This window comes from Condylura cristata, unplaced genomic scaffold (genome assembly GCF_000260355.1).
Source record: "Condylura cristata isolate star-nosed mole 26May11 unplaced genomic scaffold, ConCri1.0 scaffold00020, whole genome shotgun sequence".
NCBI lineage: Eukaryota > Metazoa > Chordata > Mammalia > Eulipotyphla > Talpidae > Condylura > Condylura cristata.
Window position 1 is genome coordinate 22,931,627 of NW_004567121.1, and position 15,478 is coordinate 22,947,104.

At 42.1% G+C, this 15,478-nt stretch overlaps 1 protein-coding gene across 3 annotated transcripts in view; it reads right to left on the reverse strand.

Moving 5' to 3' along the window:
* LTBP1 (latent transforming growth factor beta binding protein 1) overlaps positions 1-15,478 on the reverse strand; it is a 278,103-nt gene that overhangs the window by 101,956 nt on the left and 160,669 nt on the right. For 2 of the 3 annotated variants that reach the window (XM_012727629.1, XM_012727631.1), the window contains 4 exons: positions 13,458-13,580; positions 7,485-7,652; positions 4,925-4,993; positions 2,953-2,975 (listed from right to left, as the gene is read on the reverse strand). In XM_012727629.1, coding sequence (XP_012583083.1) covers positions 2,953-2,975; positions 4,925-4,993; positions 7,485-7,652; positions 13,458-13,580 — 383 coding nt within the window. Of the gene's footprint in view, positions 1-2,952; positions 2,976-4,924; positions 5,153-7,484; positions 7,653-13,457; positions 13,581-15,478 lie in introns of all 3 variants that reach the window. The other variant, XM_012727630.1, reaches the window with a different exon arrangement.

The following is a 15,478-nucleotide window of genomic DNA, read 5'->3' on the forward strand; positions in this document are numbered from 1 at the left end:
CTTGTTTAAGGGCCCACAGTGGCCTGAACTCAGGCAAAACTAAACCCCAAAGGAGGAGTAAAACATCACCTCATTTGCCTTTGTTTCTGTGCTAGTGAGACCAGCCACATTTTGCAGGTTAAATAATGGATGTAGCAGATGTGTTGTAGCAAAGAACACCCAAGACACTAAAGCACTGAAGCCACACACTCAGGGCCTCCCCTCCCCTCCCATCTAGTAACTTTATCCCACAGCCCTCACATCAGCTGTAGCCACGCAGAAGAGGAAAATGGGGATCTTGAAGGAACACAGGGGGCTTCCTCACTGGTCTTGTTACCCATCCGGTGCCCTGGGCCATAAGCAAAGAAAGAGTCTGTGACCCAGTCTAGCTCCCAATGCCTACTCCTTTGGGTTCATGCAAACTGAACAACCGGACTGCTCAGGAGCTGAGGTCTCACCCACAGGGGCATGGGGACAGAGAGCTCATCAAGCCACCTGGTCACTCTTCCCCTCCACATGCCCTCTCTTGCCCGACTTACTGTTACCTTCCAGAAAGCTCACTCCACCTGCCTGTCGTCTTTTATTTCACTCTGTTGGTTCTAATGACCACCTTTTCTGCTAGATCCGCTGTTGTGATGCTGAGTGCTTACAGGTAACCCCATTTAGATATTCCACAAACACCTCAGATCCAAAACTGTCCATGCTCTCATTCCTATTTCTTCATTTCTGTCAATGTCACAGTCAGGACCCATTCAAGTGAAAGTCACTTTGGAAGCCCCTCTTTCATTCCACTAGTCCTTATATTTGCTCATCCTTTTTTACAGTCACAGCTCCCACTACACTAGTCTAGAGCCTGTCTGGGGCTATTGTGGTATACTTGGTCTCTCCAGCTTCCTCTTTCTTCCTGTTTCAGTAACACTACTGTGATTCATCTTCCAGAAATACTGACCACTTTTTCTATCTGCCCCCACCCCCTTTCCTATACTGAAGAATACAGACCAGCTTTCGATAACCTATTAAAGATGGCTCAATCAGGGTGCAGTGGGGAGTGGGAGTGGGAAATGCACTGACTGCACTATGGTGATGACACATGGGTGATTTGGTGATGGGAAACCAAAGGGGATTGCAACTAAGATGGAAAAATGCACTAAAATATGTAAAAGTAAACTATTATAAATTTAAAAAATGACTCAATCAGTCTCAATCACATCACATCTCATTCCTGCAACTCAGGATGGGGGTGTGCAAGGAGCACACCATGATCAGAAGTTAATTCATTCCTGTAGCTTAGAGACAGAAATTCCCTCATCAGCATGGGGCAGCCAACTTCCTGATCAATGCCACTGGACAAGTGGGGCCCAGTACTTCAACAATTACAGCTTCAGTTTGGTATTTCTTTTTTTAAGGTTTATTCATTTATGCATACAGAACTGCGGTACAGGCCAGAGGTGCAGGGGTGGTGAGAGGATTCACCAGAGACAGAACAGGTAGATTGAAGAAGTACACTGCTGAGGGGAGCAGCAGGCAGGTCAGGAGAGGTCTGCCGCGCCATGTGGTCACCTACGGGGCGGGGATCTAACTCATGTGGACATGGCTTTAGCTTCTCAGTGCTGTGCTCTAACCCGCTGCGCCCCCAGGGAGGCCCCAGTATTTTAAATCATCCACAGCAGCCCGAGATCTCTCCAGGCCTCTCATTCTCCCCTGACTGACCTCTTGCTGTTCTTTCCACCCAGATCCTTACACATGTAATTCCCCAGCCCAGGCTTGTCCTGTTTTCTCTTCATCAGTCTTTAAGATCATGAACCCTGTGCAAGATATCAAAACCATCAAGATTATGACTACATTTCCCCACTGCCTCCTCTCCAAACAAACTGCAGTAAAAGCCCCTCTTTTAGAGTCTAGTGAGAGTTACCATCAACCCTATCATAAGTAGAAAATAGCCAAGCTGAAGTAAGATGGGGTTATCAGGGAGTTGGCCAGTCCAAGCACATGCGAGGTTATCTAGAAAATTCTAGATGAATCATCCAGAACTGAATTCAAACTCAACAAAATTGCAAAGGGCTGTACATCACTGATGTACAGAAATGCTTCCAGGAATTACAAGTGTGTGTGTATTATCCTACTTTTCAGGTAAACAGAACACTTTGTTCGGTGCTATCACTCTAAAATCCTACTTTCTTTTATTCTGGATCCTTTGAGCACAAATGTAATTAATATTTATGATATTCTAATCCATATTATATTTTAAAAAACTGTGCATATGTATATGCCTGTCTAAATTCTAATGCTGTATTCTGAATGAATGATACACAAATGTATAAGCATTTATTGTCTAATTTCCATGCTATCATAAAGAATCAGAGCTAGAATCAGACAAGGAGCAGTGTCATAGAAAAAGGACTTAGTTCCAAAAAATGTCCACATTCCCTACTAAATAGATCTCACAATTCATAGCCTATTCATTTTATGTCAAAAAACAACAAAACATTTCTAAAATGTATATGTATATTACATTCTAGTACTTGCTTATAACTTTTAAGGTAAGATCTGTTCTTACTGTAGTTTTATCTATGCTAAATTTTAGTTGAATTGAGAGGTGCTTTGCCAGTATACACGCACTCTGAGAACATGCAATCACATAGACACGTCAGAATCTTTCACTTTATAGATGGCCCAGGTGACTCACTGTATTCTGTTTTTAAGACCTTGAGGTTTATTAGTCCTATTATTTTTTTTCTTCTAAATTCCATGAAAAATGTTCTGAGTTATTCTGTTGTTTTCCTAGCATTCAGAATATCAGTCATATAGCAGGCTTGCAATAAATATTTCTTGAATGAATGCTGTATTTCTGTAAGTCACATGAATCATGATAGACACATCACTATATTTAAGACTACAAAGAGTCACACATAGGCTACAAGAAAAAGTCATAGTGAAGGTAAATAAAAGACTTGCAAATAATGAGTAAATTACCTTCTCAGGTGGTACAGTTGCCACTGAAACCAGAAAAGAAAAAACAAAACATTAATGCAATACAATTCATTCAAGATTTCATTTCCTAAGCAATACAAATCCAGTATCTCTTTAAAAGGATTAAGAACAAGGGAAAATCACGTACAGAACTTAGTGATTGACCATCCTGTAGAAGCTTACATATGACAGACAAAGAAAAGCTCTCTGCTATGTCAATCTGCAACCACAGGAGTTCAGGGGCAGACGGGATGTTCTTTCAAATTCTCCTTAAACAAAAGTATTAAAGGACACAACACTTTCGGCTACCTTCTTTTATGACTCATCTCAATTTTGTGGCATTCCCAGAAGAAAGCATTTTCATTAATTACTCATCTATCTACCCTTAACACGAAAAATCATCCCGACTCAGTAAGCTCGAGCTTGATATCAAACAAGTTGAGCTGAAACAAACAGCTTCACACGATCGTGAACATTACTATCAGATGCAGGTGATGATGGCTTTGAATTTTTAAAGACTTGCTTTTCAGAAATTAGTCCTCAAAGCAGGTCACTATTCACTATGCTTTTTCTCTTGAGTCGGTGTCCCCACAAACATGACTACATAGGTCAATGCACACTTAAAGACAACTAGCATCCCAGATAAATGATAGTCACTGCTGCATATTCTTAAAATAGCAGAGGCAGCTAACCACCAATACTGTCTAACTCACCACCAAGAAACTCTAGGCACCAGCAAGTGGACAGAAGCCCATTTCTCCTGCCTGAGTGGAGGCTGCAGGACTGCAAACATCGTCCGTGTTGGCTACAAAAGCAAGCTGCTCGATACGGCCTATTCTGGGCGAGCTCCTACTTGCTGTCTGGTGCAGCACAGGTACAGCAAATCAAGGGAACACACCAAGGCTCGTGGTCCTGAAACAGACCTCCTTAACAGGAAGGAGACCTTGCCACGCTCGCTTGCAACTCCTTAGTTGGGCACCGCTTTCCCCCCACAAATTCCACCAACATTCTGACCTAAGAATCTACTGTGAAAAGCCCTTGAGAACATCATGAGAGCAAATACAAATTCCAGAAAATCTCAGATTTCTGGTCTCTCAACCCAGGGAAGAAAGCTTGACAGTAACAAAAATACTCTAAGTCTTGGTATGTGGTTTATATGATGACACAAAGAGAGGTAATTCTCTATCAAATGCTAGAGGAACATCAGAGTCACTGGCTCTGCACTCCACTCCCTCCAGAGCACAGGCCTTCACCATTGGCTTGGAAAATTGTGTTCCCTGATCCAGCCACGTTCTCCTTGTGGGATATCTGTGACATCTTTTTGAAATCAGTTTCTCAGAATGCGAATCCAAAACTGCAGGAGTTGACCTTACAGATCCCTCCAATGGGCTCCTATCTCCCCTCATATCACCTCTCCTCCTCCCTGACTGCCTGTTGGACTCTTTCATGGAAGGTCAGTTGAGTCTTTAACTTTCCAAGCCGGGTTCCACTTTACAAAGGAGATATTTATTAAATGGTCCTCTAGATGCAGAAAAGAATCTGGTCTGTTTCCTGAAGAATAGTAATCAGCCTCCAGCAATAAACAACAAGCAAAAGGAGCTCCCAAATAGCAAGACAACATCCTAAGATTACTCTGGGCCACTGTTACCTACTGGGCCCATAGTACTCTGCTGCAAGAGTCATGTGAACAATTGCTCCTATCAGGGGTGATTTCGTCCCTTCCACTACCAGGGCACATTTGGCATTGTCTGGACACACCAGGGTTTAACAACCAACTGGAGAGGAGAGGGTGGAACTGGCATCTGGATGATTCTAAATATCTTACGATGCACAAAGCGGCCTCTGCATCAAGGAATTATCCACCCTGAAATGTCAGTAATGTCAAGGCCCCTGTTTCTACAAGGGTGTGAACAGGGAAAACAAACCAAAGACACACAGACAGGTGACTAAGGTGGCAGCACACTTCCACGCTCACCTTCTGGCTCCACCACGCCTGGCCCGTGTTCCCGGGAGATAGTCAGGGCCTCCACTGGCTCTTCCTTGGCTGGGAGAGGTGGAGGATGAGTACTTTTAGCAACAGGTTGAGTGTTCTTTGGCTTGACAAATACAGGTCCTTTACCTACATGGTGATGGATTGGCCTGCGTCTATGAACGCCAGAAACCGTATAACCCATTCCACCAGGACAGATTTCCTTAAAAGCAGCTAGATTTGGGATGGGAAAATATTCCTTTTAAAATTCTAAAAGTGCAAACTTATACAGAGGAAAATATCATGATGAATATGTCTTAATAAGTCATCACTAATATAGTTACATTAAAAACTTCAAAAACAGATGCAAAATGCTTCAATTTGTTAACTTGGCATACTTACAGAAAAAAAAACAACCATTTATTTTACCAAACAACTAATACTTGCTAATTTTTATCCTCCCCAATCAGAATTTTATATAGATCACACATTTTATATATCATATATACAAAAGCAATAAACTAAGAGAAACCATACAGTCATACTTTATTATATATTACAGAGAAAAATCATATGACCGATTAACCTTTAGCCCCCAAATAAGCAGTTACATATTTTGAAGCATTTCCTTCCAATAATTTTTTTCACTTGTTATATATTATAGAGAAGCATATAAGATAGTATATGATTATATGTAACTAATGATGGGGGGCAGGAGGAGCATTGTCATAACAGCCAAAAATCAGGTGTCCTTCTTTCCTTCCTGCTTTAGCATAAAGTTTCATTTGCTTTTCACAAGGAAATCAGTAATACCTAAGTCAGATGACTAGTAAAGTCATAACAAAGAAGTACACTCTTCAGGGAAATGAGCTGCCAAAAACTTCATAGCTTGTCTCTGATTGGTGAAAGCAAAGGACTTAGCCAGAACAGCGGGTCTCCACTGACAAGGAGGGATCAGCTTAGGAAGAACTGGAAAGGGGAAGTGATTTTGATGTGAGATTCTTGGGATGGTGAGAAGGAATCCAGCGAAGTCAAGGCATGCTGGAAAGATGGCTGGAAATCACAGAAAACAGCAACGCCAAGCCAGACTGCAGTCATCTTCAAGGGAAGGCAAGGCCAGAGGGCCACAGCCAGACCCTGACCAGCTGGTTTCGGTGTCCAGGGGACAAGGGGGTATTCTGTGCCTTGGAACTGTCCCATCAGGAAAGTGGTTTTGCATGCTTAAAAAGAAATCAAAACTAAATGGAAACTGGACTCATGATTTCTCCACCTCCATTGCACAACCCCCAGGAAGAGGCAAAGGGGAAAGACAGTGGCAGCAAGGTGGTGTGTGGCCTCAGGAGGGCAAAGCCACTTAATTCCTTTGGCACTGGTGCCGGAGGCAAGTCACCAAGATGCTGATGGTCAGGTTATTTCTACTTTTAAAAGTGAAAGGGAACCAAGTCACATCTCACTTTCACTTCCTAAGAGATGAAAGGCTCTGGACCTAAAAATTAATTCTCAATGAAAACTCTAAAATACTTCTTAAACACGTTGACTAGTATACTGTCGGTCTAACATCTACACATTCAATGCTGGATCCCCATTCTTAAATATTTACTATGAAACACAATTCTTAAAATGCTGTTCTGGCAAATATTTGTAGTATTAATGGAATAAATGTTTTTTATGAAAATCAGAGCAGCCAAAAAAAGGGGTAAGTGCAAAAGTTCAACCTTTAGTATCACTTTCTAATTTAATGATTTTATCTGGTGGAGGAGTCTCCTGTGTTATATTTACCATCTTGATTTATGCCTCATGGAAGGATTATGGAACTTAGAGAGAAACATGTCGATAATGTAACAAGTTTGCTTTTTTCAATGAATGGATCAGATCTCACAGGAGGACACTCCTTTGGAAGCATCTAAAATTATCTAGCCCAATATACTGTCAACACCATCCTTTGCCTACCAGTTCTTTCTGACCCTATCTCCCAACAAAGGTAGACCATGACATTAAAAAAAAAAAAAACAAATCTGTAACTAAAAGTTACAGCTGTGGTTGTTAATTACAGAATTAACACACTGAATGGCACTCTCTAGTGGGAAGTTGGGAAGTACTTATCAAATATTCAAATGAGGAGATTTTTTTCACCCCTACCCCATGCCAGTCAAAGTGGGTCACTTCTTTGATATTTGCAGGGTATGTTTCTTTCTCCGCCATTTAACTCTACTTGGCCCCACTGGAGAAGTAGGTGGCTCCTTGAAAGAAGTCAGGCACACAGATAGTTCACTTTTTCAGAGCATTAGCAATTATGTACCAAATGAAAAATAAAAATAGTCAGCTTTCCCTCAAACTTCACAGGAGTTTGGGCAAGATATTCTGTGAGTTACTTGCCTTTATAGCCCGATTACAATCACAAACACAATCCCCTCCATTTCCAGTTGGAGAAATTCAGCATAAGCATATGTTCCATCAAGGAATCAATGGGGTCGACCCACACAAGGTCTATTAGCGTGACATGACCAGGCTCTCAAAGCTGAGCTGTGTACTCATGCGGCTGGAAATGAATGTGAGCTCGTCTTACCTGTGCCTGGAAGGGGACATTTCTCACAGTGTGGGCCCCAGGCCTTGCCCACACTACAACAGCAGAGCTGCTTGGTGAGGTGAACAGACAGAGGATGCGTACACTGCCTTCCAGAACTGACCAGTCGGTAACAGGGCCCCTTCTCCTCAGAGACCACGGGGGTGTCCGCTGAAGCAGAAAGATAATAAAGCCTGGTGTCAACCAACAAAAACCAGGGCAGCTTTTCACGCAGTAATAAAATGAGCATACAGTACAGATTAGAAATGACACGTCGGAACAAGTCTGCCAAGATCTAACTCATCATCTTTCGTGACGTAGGGGTCTGTTTTTCAAATGAGGCAGGGCACTCCATGTCCCTGTGCTGCCTAGTCTCTCAGCGGTCAAGGAATCGGGTGTGTGCATACGTGCGAGAAAAATAATTTCAACCGAAATCTACCTCTGGAATAAATCTAGTCATCTATTGTCACAATCACGACTTATTTTTGTTTTCTTGTATTTAGCCAGAAGAGAGGATGCTAGGGCAGTTCTTTCTGACCCTATCTCCCAATAGGGTCAGAAAGACCCTATACTTCAAGCCACCAGCAGCTCTTTTTACTCTAGCAGAATCTCATGTGTTCTCCCCTGGGCCAGTGATGAGCAAATGGGAGCCCCCAAACTGGCAATGACTCACAAGATGCATCCAGACATTATGGCAAAAGCCTTCCAGCCTGTTTCGATACTCACCTGCTGCAACTTATTTCTTCTGCTAATACATAAGACAACACAGGATGAAAGTGAGGGTAAGTTAGGTACAGCAGTGCCTTCCAGAAGTCCACTTCCCGATGGAAACATGGAAGGGGTCTGCTCCACTGACTCAGTTCCAAGCCAAGGCAAAATGCTGAGCAGGCCACGCCTGGTGGTCGTCTCTTTCCCTTCCAAGTCCCATCCCGGTCCAAGCTCTCCCGACTAGGCCTCTCTCCAAATGCTGCCCCAGTTTGCCTTTCCCTCACCCATTCCTGCAGCAACTGTGTTTCCAAATCCACAAGCTCCTTTCTACTCTTTTGGTTCAAATGTAAATTTTCATGCTTTCACAGGGACTGACAGTTGTACCAGATACTATAGAATCACTATGTAAAGTAAGATGCTACCACAGTGAAAAAAAGTGCAAAGGGTTTTGGAGGCAGAGACCCGGGCTCAATGGTGTGGGTCACTTGTCAGCAGTAGAATCTGGAACACCACTTTGGCTGTGATGCTTAATTTTAGGAGACATTGAGTAAAGCTCCAGAAAGTGGGTGGGCTTTATCCTAAGAGTTCACGGTTTTAAGAGAGAGAGAGAAAGAGAGAAAGATCTCTCACACGGGAAAGTTGTCCCAGCAGACTGCCTTGGGATTCAGATACTGGACTTGTCAGCCTTCCAAATCATGTTAGCCAAATCCTTAAATCTCATCTCTTCCTTTCTCTGCTTTTCCCTCCCTTCTTCTCTCCTCTCTCACTCCCTGCACACACACACCCTACTGGTTTGGTATCTCTGGAGATACTGTCCTGCATCTAACTTCTCCACTGAGAAATAATTACAATGATCCTGTGCTAACTTTTGGCATAGAGGAAGTCAACCGTTGATAAGCCAAAGTGTGAGACCATATTCTGAATAAATTTTGGGGCCTCCCTGGTGGTGCAAGGAGTTAAGTTTCAGCACTAAGAAGATATGTGCAGCCACTGCAGCATGAGTTCAATCCCCAGTCAGGGAGCTGACCCACATGGTGCAGCAGACCTCTCCTGTCTCTCCCACTGCTCCCCTCAGCAGTGTATTTCAGATCTGCTTGTTTTGCTCCCCACTCTGTCTCTGGTGAACCCTGTCACATACACCTCCTCCACAACTCTGACCAACATTCCAGCTCTTGTATACATAAATAAATCTTTTTTAAAAAGAATAAAAAATAACTTTCCTGGTAAGTGCACATAAGCACTTGCTAATGTATTTCTTCAAAAATGAGGAGACAAACAAGAAGGAAGCCATTGAAAGATCTCTGCGCATTCATTTTTACTGAGACCCCCCATGGTTCTTTTCTTTAAAAATCTACAACTAGGTGGAGCAAAATTTATTAAGTCCTAGATTTCTAAGAGGGGTGCCCCACAGAACTGCCCTTATTTTAATCCTAATTTTCCTGTTATGGTGGCATCATTTCAAATGATACACATGCAATTCCATTTAGCTCCTTAAGCCCACGAGCACGAGTGAGGGAACACAAGGGTGGAGGGACAACTAAGCCTTAATAAGGGACCTGAGCGTCAGCTCTCCCTGGGAAGTGAGAACCCCTACTATTTTGGGAGATGGGCTACTGAGAATAAATTCTGGGTAACCCAAATAAAAGCAGCACAATCCTGCAGAGTTAGCCCATCTTCGCTACAGACAAGATAGCAGCTCTCCTTAAACGAATGATTTGCTACTGTCTCTTTTGACCATTGTTACCTTCCTTCTGATGAAAGGCTTAACTTACGGAGGAAGACAGATCAGTTTTAAATCTGGGCTCCAGTGCTTATGGACTGTGTAACTTTAGGAACAATCTTTCATATCTCTGTGCCTCTGCTTCTGCATTTCTAAAAGAAGGGGAATAAAAGGAAAACCTGAAAGCAATACTCCAAGGTCTGGTCACAGAGCCTGTAGTTAGGATGTGGACAGTCAGGACCAGCACACCGTGGGCCTGGGTTTTGTCACTGCACTTACTAGCTGGGGTACACATGTGCCTCTTGCCTCCAGGCCAGGATGCTGTGGGGACACGATCTGAGGAAAGCTCAGACCCTACGCTGAGATGGCCACAGAGGAATTGGGAAGAATGAAAGCAGGTAAGTTACAAAGATTTAAATGACTTTCTCAGAGACCCAAGGAGAAGACCAAGGCAAAGCTGAACCTGGGGGTGCTCATTCTGGAGCTCTTGAAGTCCTGAAGAAAATTAACTGCAGCTCTGACTACTTTAATTGCACAGACTATTGCACTTTTCTTGCATTTGCTCTAACAAGTCCTGAAACTTCACCTTTCCCTGAAGATAGCTTATGGCAAGACTCTAGAATGCATCTGCCCACTGACAAGCCACAGGCTCAGAGGTCTGCAGCAGTAAGGGCCAGAACCCTCCTCTGCTGCTCCTTCTTGCTACATTAAGTCAAGAACAGAGGGCAAACAAGGAGAGAAAGCATGGTGGATCCACATGTTGGCTGGAGTCAAGGAATTTGGAGGGTGTTCACCTTGGCCCACTGGAGAACAGGGAGAAACATCCCACTGTGACTCAGCTGTTGCCAAGCACATTTCTTTGAGTTCACAGATTCAGCCAAGCCTTTCAAGGACTGGCTATGAACAACAGGCCATTCACACTGGCCTGAGCAACACTGCCAGTCTCCACCGGCAGGCCACTCTATCCATGGCCGCCTCTCTACCTCCCAAGCACAGGTACTCCAAATGTGAAACAGCAACTCTGCTCTATGTCTTTTCATGTCTGCACATGCCCGTGAGTGTGCTCACCTCCATCGACTACTTCCCCATGACTACCAAGGGCACCGCCATCTTGGCAACATGTTAATTCCCTACTCTGAACACGCCCTTCTTGCCTGATTCTCAGGGGATGTCTTCAGACTTCCCCATGGAGTTCGTCAATAATGCATCATTCAACAACAAACCAGAAAGACTGTTCCAAGTCACAAATCCTGAAGGAACACTACGTATCTCTGTGATGTGACATGTGGTAATTGAGAGGAGAGAAATAAATTCTGCCTGCTCAACACTGGTGTGGGGGCCAGGTTTTAACTCCAAACTGGAACATTTAACTAGCAACAAACATCTCTTAATATCATTTCAGCTGTTGTAGCTGAACCACAAAATTGAATTATTTATTTTTCAAATAAGAATGGATGGTCATTTAATAAGCTCAGCATTATTTGGGCAATGACAGAGAAATAAATGCTTAGCAAATGTGTATGTGTTTCAAATATCTCACTGGCAGATTTTGACAATCTTATTAAAACCTGGATGTCTGCCCTTAACTCTAGGCATCTGATCTAGACAAAGTTTAATAAAACACTTTGCGACCAGTTCTCCAAGTTTACCTAATCTGCAACCTTCCATGGAGTAATTTTAACTAGACTACAAATCAAATTTTTAATGAAAAAAAATATACATAGGTTCTATATTCAAACTCCAAGAAAACTTTTACACTTAAATTATAAAACTATTTAAAATATTTACTAATTCAAATCAGCCAGAAATTATGCCTAAATTATCTGGATATTGTCAACAATGTGATTTTTGGACTGAAATTTCTAAATCCTTGCACAAGTTCTCAAACATACCTTGCATGCAAACATAATTTTACAGTCTAATTTTACCACCTGCCAAAAAGTCCTATAATTGTCTGTCTGGTCCATGATCAGAACTGTCTGTGCAAGAAAACTGAAAAAAGAATTTATGTACTAAATTTCCTAATCCACATTCAGAGTGTTTTTAAAGTAGAATAGTAGTTTCTAGTAACAATATTCTAAAAGACTCAATAAACTAACCTCAAAGTATCAAATGAGACCATTATTTTTTATTTTTGCTACATTCATTTGAATTCCATTATGTCTCTGCCTCTCACTTAGAGCATAAAGTTAGTGAAAGAGATATTTAAAAGTGAATGAAAGCGTCTCTATCTAGAACATAACTTGACCACATGATTAAAACTGGGTAACAGAAGAATGCAAAGCAACCTCAAAAAAAAAATTCAGAAAAATAAAACTAAAACCTATCAAAACTGAAATATACAGAAATGTCCTCACAATGATCCTGACAGCTTTCTGCCATGCATTAAAAATTTTAAACTTGAACTGTATGTGGACTGAAAACCTGCAGTGTTTACCTGCTTTACAATAATGGACATATGAATCTATCTGTGGCCTAGGGGTTAAGTCTCAGCACTATCACCCGCTACCGTCTGAGTTGATCCCGCCAGTGAGGTGGCCCTTGGCACAGCAGACCTCTCCTGATCCAACCGCTGCTGCCCTCAACAGTGTATTTCAGTATATCTGCCTGTTCTGCTCCATACTTTGTCTCTGCTGAATCCTCTCTTCCCTCCACCGCTGGCCTATACACCAGTTCTTTTATGAAAAAAAAAAAAAAATTAATGGAGACGTGTATCTTAAAATAAACCAAACTTAAAAAAAACCTGCATCTGAGAACCTGGTAGCTAATGCACATCTAACTCTAACCATCTGGCACTCAGCAGTGATTATAATGGAGTAGATTTTTTGGCAAACAGTCTCCTTGGTGAATTTATATTTTTAGAAACAATACGAGGACTTGTGCTTTGTTGGAGAACTTTTACTCTTATCAGGTAGGTACAAGAAAAAAATTCTTTGAGACAACATTTTTGAGGCAAAAAGAGTATAACTTTGGGGAAAATTTGGTAGACAACAGAATAGAGTATTTGACACTAGAAATAGAAAAATCTGAATTGCAGGGTCTTCGTAGCTATTACCAAAATCTTCCAACTAAGAAAGTACAGTGAGCTTGGTTAGACACCAGTGAGTCAGAATTTGAATTAAAGACAGAAGCTGGGGGGGGGGGGGGTTAGTTATGTCCAAATAATGCTTAAAATACTAGAAGGGAAAACTTTTGATTTCCTGGGTATTCTCATTTTAACTTATTCTTTTCATCATTTTATTTCCTAGGTGGCTTGTTCGCTACACCTTGAGTCTTGGCTGTTACTTTCTGAACACAATAAAAATGCATTTTGGAGAAGGTTCTGTTGTACAGATTTATTTTAGTCTATCAGGCTGGTCTCTTTCCTCTTGTCATTTTGATTAATGAGGTTTTCCTGCATGTTTACAACACTCAGTTGACCTCTAAGTAGATCTTCCTTCTTTTGGATAAATTTCTTCCTTTTCTCTGTCCCACTTCAAACTCCACCCTCAAAAAATAAATAAATAAATAAATAAATTGGCCCAAAATAGAACTAAGTGATTACTTACGAACACAACTTGAAAAGGTAGGATCTGGCCCAAATCCCATTTTGCAGGTACATCTGTAGCTGCCCATGGTATTCAAACACTCACCATTCGGGCATACACCCTGTAACTGGCATTCGTTAATATCTGCAGGAAAACACAATTGTTTTAGAAGGAGATATCAAGCCCCGTTAAAACAGTCTGGCTGAAAATTGCACTCACCTTTTTTTCACCACAATACCCTAATTATAAAAAATAAAGGGTGCTAGTCTCTTGTAACACAGCAGGTATGAAGGACTTGAAAGCACCATTTATTGAACATCTACAGTTTACATAACAAGCATTTATTATGCATCTAAAATGTACCTGGTTGTATTGTGCTCGGTTCTAGGCACTTGCATTGACTACTGAACGAAACCAACAAAAATGTCTGGCCTTTCCAGGGCTTACATTTTAGTGTTAGTATCTGCTAGGTGCAGAGCATTTTGGTAAGAAAAAGTGGTCCCGAGGACACTGTCAGTCTTGTATACACAGTGATGTGTAAGATTCGAGATGTGAGAATCTGTTCAAGGTATCACAGTTGGAAGAAATGCCAAAGATGTGAAGAAAGTAGATGACTGAATCAGCTAGAGACAGTAAGCGCCTCTGGAGGAGACTGAAGGTAGAGGAGAGGGCAAGACCAGGGACGTGATGATCTCATCAGGCCACTGAAGTCCTGTCTGGGGAGCTGAGGAAGGGGTGATCGATGAGGGTGAACTCAGGAACGTGAGTGCAGAGATGGAGAGAGAAGGGGGCTCAGGAAGCCATGAGTCAAGCTGTTGGCTGCAAAAGAGGTTTCAGAAAGGTAAAGAGATGGAAAAAGAGCAGATTAAAGTCAGGCCAGATCTTGGAGCAATTTTACTGAGAACAGAGAACGTATCTGAGCAGGAGGAAGAGCTCATGAGAGGCAGGCTCTAGGCGATTCACCTGGCCAGCACAGGGCTGGGTGAGAAGGGCACTGAGGGGGTTGCATGAACACGAGGCAGGTGACCAGCTGGGTAGGTGACAGTGAGCATGATCAGAAAAGAAGACAAATTAAAAAAATTTTTTTTATAAGAATGAATGACAACTCGTGGTATGTGAATGGCCAACACCACACTAGCAAGGAAGAGAAAAAATTCAAAGATGCCCGGGAGGCTTGTTTCTGAGAAGAGGAGACCGTGCTGGCTTTGTGGAAAGTTTGGAGGAGGAAAGTGACAAGTGCTATTACTTTCACATGAAGGTCTCACTGTGAATATCCAAGTGTGAATATCCAGCAGCAGCAGCAGATGCATCAAAAGTAATGTTAAAGAGGAAACCACGGCAGGAAACAGAGGCTGAAAGCCATCTGCTGGAATGTTTGTGTGGTCTGAAGGTTTGTGTGCCCCTAAACTCACATGCTGAAATGCTAACCCCAAAAGGTGACGGTACGAATGGGAAGGGGCTTTTGAAGAGCTGCTTAAGCCATTGGTGGAAGCCACATGCATGGGGCTAGAGCTGATAAAAGTGGCTCCAGAACATTAGTGCTTGGACCAGGAGAGGACAGGCTGGAGTCGAGTGCACCAGTAGGAGTGGTCACTGCTTCTTCCTAACTATGAGAGACAGTCCTCGACTGTCTGAAAGCTACCCAGTCAATGGCATTTTGTTAGAGCAGGCTGACTGCACTGAGACAGGGACCCAAGGGGAAATCACCCCTATTTCAAAAAGGAAAGCTCTGAACATTTTACAAATAAAGATTGTAGAGTCATTTGCAATGGTAATTAAAAATCAAAAGAAGAATGTGACAAGTTACAAGTGAAAAATTTTTTTGGTGTGACCTGTGAATCTTATTAGTCAACAGATTTTGGTTACCAGTACATCATTTTCAAATAATATTTACTTCTTGCAATCATAAATTCTAATCAAACTTATTAGGGACCCTAAAATAATAATTTTCTAAATTAAAATTGTACACAAGGTTAGAGAAACATTACCAGCAGAATCACATTCAAAAGTAAATACAGCCCTTAATAATTTGCTTATATTTC